The sequence below is a fragment of the Corylus avellana genome, chromosome 4 (assembly GCF_965113065.1).
Source record: "Corylus avellana chromosome 4, dhCorAvel1.hap1.2, whole genome shotgun sequence".
Lineage (NCBI taxonomy): Eukaryota > Viridiplantae > Streptophyta > Magnoliopsida > Fagales > Betulaceae > Corylus > Corylus avellana.
In genome coordinates, this window is record NC_142493.1 from 14,668,364 (window position 1) to 14,675,997 (window position 7,634).

Consider the following 7,634-nt stretch of genomic DNA (forward strand, 5'->3'; position numbering starts at 1 on the left):
CAATTCTTTTTTTTTTTTTTTGAATAAACAAACAAACACACCAAACAACAACTAATATTAACTTGGGACAAAGTGTGTGAACAATCATGTGTGCCCATACCCCCAAACTTAAATGATACATTGTCCCCAATGTGTCTAAATAAAGGAAGGAATGTACCCTGGAGATGGTCGACATGATCTTGGGAAGCATGGCTCATAGCACACCCCCAAACTTGAAGTGAAGCACACTTGTCCCTGCAAAATAAGAAAACACAAGTAAAAAGAAACAAAACAAAAACTAAATAAATAAAAATTGAACTTAAAACACACTAAACAAAATGAAAGGATAAACTATGGGGTGCCTCCCGTGAGCGCTAAGTTTTATGTCTTCAGCTAGATAGTGGTCCCTGCTCATTGCTGTCTAGAAGTAGATGCTCCAGATGGTGGTGGTGCATAGGGGGTAGATTGGAGTGCCAGATCTTCATCTCTTGGTACCAATTTCACTTCGAGATATGGCTTTACTCTATGTCCATTAACCTTGAATATGCGATTGCTTTTTGGATTGTGAACCTCCAACTCTCCATGAGGGAAAATTTGAGTAATAATACAAGGTCCAGACCATCTTGACTTGAGCTTACCAGGGAAAAGTTTCAATCTTGAATTATAAATCAACACGTTTTGTCCTACATGAAACTCCTTCCTGAGTAGTTGTTTGTCATGATATGCTTTGGTCCTTTCCTTGTAGAGCTTGGCGCTCTCATATGCATCTCGCTGTAATTCCTCCAGTTCATTGAGATGTAGCTTCCTCTTGTTGCCAGCTCGTTTCATATCAAAGTTAAACTGCTTGATGGCCCAATATGCTCTGTGTTCCAACTCCACTGGTAGATGGCATGCTTTCTCAAAGACTAACCGATATGGAGACATACCGATAGGTGTCTTGTAAGCAGTCCTATAGGCCCATAGTGCATCATTCAAGCGTAGTGACCAATCCTTCCTATTGGGGTTCACTATCATTTCAAGGATAACTTTGATTTCTCTGTTGCTGATCTCCACTTGGCCACTGGTTTGGGGATGGTATGGAGTTCCAACCTTATGAGTGATGCCATACTTCTTTATCAAACAAGCAAAGGCATAATTGTTGAAGTGGCTTCCTCCATCACTAATTATTGCTTGTGGTGTCCCAAATCTAGGGAAGATGTTGTCCTGCAAAAACTTCACAACCATTTTGTGATCATTAGTCTTTGAGGGGACAGCCTCGACCCACTTAGACACATAATCCACACCCACAAGGATATACAAATAACCATATGAATTAGGAAATGGACCCATGAAATCAATACCCCATATATCGAAGAGCTCCACCTCCTAAATATTTTGCAATGGCATTTGATTTCTGGATGAGATGTTACCTGTCCTCTAGCATCTATCGCAGGAGCTGCAAAACAAAAAGGCATCCTTGAATACATTTGGCTAATAGAAACCAGATTGTAATACCTTAAGTGCTGTTCTCTTGGCCCCAAAGTGTCCTCCACAAGCAAACTGATGACAATGCTGAAGAATGCTCCAATGCTCTTCTTCTGAGACACACCTTCTAATGATTTGATTAGGGCAGAATTTGAATAGATAGGGGTCATCCCAATGGTATTGTCTAGATATAGACATCAACCTCTTCCTTTCTTGACTAGACATTCCTGGGGGAAAAACCTTGGAAGTTATATAATTCACAATGTCTGCATACCATGGAAGTTGGACCTCAACTGCAAATAACTGCTCATCTGGAAACTTTTCATTCAATAGGAGCTCATCTCCTTCTTCCTCATGAAGTAGTCTGGAGAGGTGATCTGCAACCACATTCTCACTGTCCTTCTTATCTCTGATCTCAAGGTCAAACTCTTGTAGTAATAATACCCATCTGATCGATCTTGGCTTTGCATCCTTCTTAGCAAATAAATATCTCAAAGCAGCATGATCAGTGAATACAATGACCTTAGAGCCAATTAGGTATGATCTAAACTTCTCCAAAGCAAATATAACAGCCAATAATTCTTTCTCAGTGGTAGAATAATTTAGTTGAGCATCATTCAATGTCCTAGAAGCATAATATATGGCATGAGGTATCTTATTGATTCTTTGACCCAAGACAGCTCCCAAGGCAAAGTCACTGGCATTGCACATGAGCTTAAATGGTAGACTCCAATCAGGTGCCCTCATTATTGGTGCAGATGTGAGTAGCTTTTTCAGTGTGTTGAAGGCAGTCGTGCATTCTTTAGTCCATTCAAACTTGGCCTCCTTCCCTAGCAATGCATAGAGGGGTCTAGAGATCTTGGAGAAATCTTTGACGAACCTTCTATAGAACCCGGCATGTCCAAGAAAACTCCTCACCTCCTTCACTGTCAAAGGTGGAGGAAGTTTGGAGATGATGTCGATCTTAGCCTTATCTACCTCAATGCCCTTGCTCAAAATAGAGTGACCCAAGACAATGCCTTGTTGAACCATGAAATGACATTTTTTCCAATTGAGCACTAGGTTACATTCTTCACACCTCTTGAGAACACTTTTCAGATGATTGAGGCATTCATCGAAACTAGACCCAAAGACACTAAAGTCATCCATAAATACCTCAATGGATTTCTCCACCATAACTGAAAAAATGCTCATCATGCATCTTTGGAATGTGGCTGGGGCATTGCATAATCCAAATGGCATTCTTCTGTCAGAGAATGTGCTGAAAGGAGATGTGAAGGTGGTCTTCTCTTGGTCCTCTTGTGCTATTGCAATTTGATTATAGGCACTGTACCCGTCCAAGAAGCAGTAGTAGCTATGGCCAACTAACCTTTCTAGCATTTGATCAATGAAGGCTAGGGGAAAATGGTCTTTTCTTGTCACCTTGTTCAGCGTTCTGTAATCAATGCATACCCTCCAACCAGTGGTTACTCTTGTAGATATCAACTCATCATCTTCATTCTTCACCACTGTGATCCCACTCTTCATTGGAACTACTTGGACTGGACTCACCCATTTAATGTCTGAGATGGGGTGGATAATGCCTACATCTAATAATTTCAATACCTCTGCCTTGACTACCTCCTTTATGTGCCGGTTAAGTCTTCTCTATGCATCCCTGGTTGGCTTTGCTTCCTCTTCAAGGAAGATTTGATGCATGCATTTGGCGGGACTTATTCCTTTGATGTCAACAATGGTCCAGCCCAAAGCAATTTTATGTTCTCTGAGAACTCTCAACAGCTTTTCTTCTTCTCCACAACTCAAATTTGCAGCAATTATGACTGGTAATGTCTTGTTGTCTGCTAAGTAGGCATATGTCAGGTGGTCTGGCAATTGCTTCAATTCCAATTTTGGTGCCTGGACAATAGAAGGAACAAGAGAAATATTAGTAGGCTCAAGAATCTCGAAGGGAGGAGTGTACTTAGGTTGTACCAAATACTACCTAAATTAATAGATAATATTTAGTACGTTTTAATTCGCAAGTGCACAAGATCAAAACAATAGTATAGTGCAGCAAGTACGAGGTCGAACCCACGGAGATTGTGATTTTGTTTAGAATTAATTAAAAATATCAATTTGTCACTGAATTGATATTGTGAAAAAGAAATAAAAGATATAAAGATAAAATAAAGGTAAAGGCAGGGCTTTGATATCCACCACTAATTATGCTCAATTAATATAACAATATGCCAATGATCCAATCATATTATGAATACCTAATGTTTGCCAACCTAAGGGAATGGGTGTATACTCCTTAGGAAAATCAATAGCTTAAGGAGTAGACACCCATACCCTTAGGCTGGCAAACATTAAGTACTCATAATATGATTAGATAATTGGCATATTGTTATATTATCTAAACATGATTAGTGCTGGATATCAAAGCCTTACCTTTAGCTTTTCATTTATCTTTACATCTTTACATGTTTTTTTCTTTTTCTTTTTCACAATATTAATTTAGTGACAAATTAATATTTTTAGTAATTCTAAATAAAATCAACAATCCTCGTGCGATCAATCTCGTACTTGCTGCACTATACTATCGTTTGATTTTGTGCACTTGCGAGTAAAACGTACTAAATATTATCTATTAATTTAGGTAGTATTTGGCATAACAAAAGCATTATTGTACTCGCAAACAATCCTTTTCCCCTCGGGGATCCCCCACGTACCATGAGACTCAGGAACATCCTCCACACTGATATTATTGCTTGCATCTAGTTTGATGATTAAATCAAGAATTAGTATGTTGAGCGCCAAATTTTGCGTATTTATTTATGTTTGCTAAGCCTTTAGCTTTATTATTTTTTGATGTTTTGTGTTGGTTCTTTGTTTTTAGTATTTTATAGGTTGCTAAGGAAAAACTACGCCTTTCGAGGGAAAAATGCAACTCATTCCATTAATTCTGGGGCTTAAGACACTTCAGGGAGCATTGGCAAATTTGGATCGAGCGATGATTCGCACCTGACGAGTTTCACTAAAAAGGCCATATCTTGAGTTGTAGAGCTCGGATTGAAGCAATCTTTGTGTCATTGGAAAGCTAACTCAAAGATCTTGTTTCCCAAGAGTTGGCTAATTCCAAAGGTAGTGCCCTCGAGCGCACTCGTGCCCATCGAAAGTAGAAAGTGCATGCTCGAGTGCGATCGAGCGCACTCGGCTGACCTGGCAGCCCCGAAACCCTAAAATTAGCTTACAAATATCATTCCTTTCTATTGTAAACAGACGGAGACATGCCAGGGGTGCCGTAATTTGTCAATTTTTGACTTTTTTGGGCTTTTGGAGCTTTAAACTCCAATTCTTTTGTAAGTTTGTCAATTTCAATGAAGTACTTCAATTTCTTTATGATTTATTTTGTCATGAGAGGCCAAATCTTTAACTAAGGTTGAAGATGAAGTCTCACCATTGATTTGTTTGCATACTTTTATGATTTTTTCATACAATTCCGTCGTTTAATGTAATGTATGTTCGTTTAAATTCAATTGTGTGACAAAATTGTGATTGATTGTTGTTTATAAATCGTAAAAACGTTGGATATTCATTGTGTTTCAGCCAACGGATACATCGAATGATTTGATTGAGACTTATATCCATTGTCATATATCAAACGGATACAGTGAATGATTTGATCTCAATTGGATATTTGTTGTGATTTGTAATAGAGATGGATTCATTGAATGATTCAAGAGGATTTTACAAAAACAATAGAACATGCATTGGGTCTAATGGCTTGTCAGATATGTATGAGCTAAACATGATAATGTGTGCTTTGATTTGGTGAGGTGAATTCTAAAACCTTAGTTGTTTATCATTTGATTATTGTCATTTTTTTTTTTAATTTATGTTTGTTTATTTCTTTATTCAAAAATCCTAAAATTCGAAACTAGGTTAAAATAGGATTAGTTTAGATAAGAATTAGTTTTCACGACACAATTCCCTATGGATCGACATCACACTTGTTTGCGAAAATTGATTTTTGTTTGAATTAATTTTATTTTTCTACTAGTTTAGGTAGATTTTTGCTTTCTTTTCTTTTTGCAATTTTATTTTATTTTATTTGTTTTTGTTTCTGTGATTTTATCTAACCATAAAAAAAAGAAGAGTTTTTTGTCGTGTTTTTTTTGTTTCTGTTTCAGTCTCTGTCAGAGGAGCCGAGTCCTTGCCAATACGCTCGATCGCACCTCACCTATGATCGAGCGCACTCGAGCACACGAGCAGTAAAGCATCTGTACCTGCGCTCGACCAACTCCGCGCCTGCGCTCAAGCGCACTATGCAATTATGCTCAATTGCACTCCATTGACGATCGAGCACACTAGCAGTGGACATCGTGCGCCTACGCTCTATCACTTCTCAACTGCACTCGAGCGCACCTCCGCAGACTGCACCAAAACGGACTAGCACCTAAAATTTTGCCAAACTTAAGTTTGGTCCGTTGTGTGAGTTTTCGAGTTTTTGTTTTTAATTTTTCGTATTTTTGTTTATTTCATTGTTCCAAAAAAAGAAAAAAAAATTTTGGTTACTATTTTATATGGGGCATGCTAAATAGTGAGGGTGAAGCATGAATTTTCCCTTTGGTAATTTTTATGCTTATCATAGTGGTAGGATGCCAAATCCTACCAACTACCCTCAAAATTTTCACCCACATGGACCATGTTCATACTGCTCCAACCCTTATCATAGTTCAGGTAATTGTCCATCCTGGGGACAATTTTCCAATTTTTCACATGAGCAGATGAACACCAACTTCTCCAGTCTGGGGTCTGAATCAAATTTCAATTTTTACACCCCAGACTAGAGCAACCATTCTGATTTCTCGTGGCAAGCTCATGCTACAGGAAATTATGCTCCCAATCCTATGAACTGCACCATCCTGGATATCCGCAGTTCAATAACCATTCTACCATGCCTTCACCTTGCAATTACCCACCTTAAGAATCATTAGTGCAACATTTTCCAATTGCTCATGTCGATAACTTAGAGGAGAGAGTGAACCAACTCATGGCAGCTAGGCGTGCCCATACGTAGCCTCCTCACACTCATGCACCTCATAAGTCATGTTCATATTGTTATCATCCTTCTCACCGAATAGATGATTGCCCATTCACTAACCATTACAGGATTGATGAGGATGATGCTAGCAAGTCTTCACATGAGCCTGTTCAAACCACCACCATACTTGGGAGTGAGGAAATTGTTGTTGTGTCAAATACTACCCAAATTAATAAATAACAATTGGTACGTTTTACTCGCAAGTGCACAAGATCAAACGATAGTATAGCAGGCAAATACGAGATCATTCCCACGAGGATTGGTAAATTATGTTTAGAAGTAATTTCCTATTTAATTAACAGATAAATTTCAACTGTCACGATTGAATTAAACTAAAGAAATAAAATAAAAGATAAACTAAAACTAAAAATGATTAAGGTTTTGATATCCACCACTAATCATACTAATTAAGATAACAATATGCCCATGCCCAAATCATACCGGTATATTTAATGTTTGACAACCTAAGGGCATGGATGTATAATCTAATTCTTTTCTTTCTTAAAGGATTTAGCATGGGTGTATACTAAGTTGTTCTTTAAGAAAGCATAAATCTGTGGAAATCGACAAGCACATGAGGCCTAGGGCATGGGTGTATACTCCTGGTTCCTCATGTTGATTAACCCAAGAACCCGATGTGGATTTCTTTTGTTACTCTTATTAAACCCAGGACTTGGTCATCCAAATTGATTTAATTAACTATTTCATACCACATACATATGTTGATCAGGCAAACACATATGAGGAATTCAAGAAAACAGGAATTCATCAAGTTAAACACACCAAAATATAATTGTAGCAAAGGCGCCAATATTGAAATCCTAAATCGACATGATTAGGGCTTCAATCTAGCCCCAATTAAAATATAAACTACATAAAAAATAAAGGGTGGAGGAGAAGAAAAACCCAAACTCCTCTTGTTCTAGCCTTCAGTTCCTTTCCAGAGCTTGTGCCTCTTTCTCTATACTTTTTCCTAGAAGCTAAGAGGTCTATTTATAGGCCACTGGAAGTCTTTGAAACACTAGTAAACCTAGAAAATTCGTAGGGTTCAGTCCTATTACAAGTGGGACTTGGAATACCCTAATATGAAAGGAAAGGGCATTCT

The 7,634-nt window shown here is 38.1% G+C and overlaps 1 protein-coding gene across 1 annotated transcript; it reads right to left on the bottom strand.

Moving 5' to 3' along the window:
- Positions 1 to 390: 390 nt before the first annotated feature.
- LOC132178121 (uncharacterized) lies at positions 391 to 903 on the bottom strand. Its single transcript, XM_059590575.2, has one exon. It carries the CDS (start codon positions 901 to 903, stop codon positions 391 to 393), a length of 513 nt encoding a protein of 170 aa, XP_059446558.2.
- Between the last annotated feature and the right edge of the window lie 6,731 nt (positions 904 to 7,634).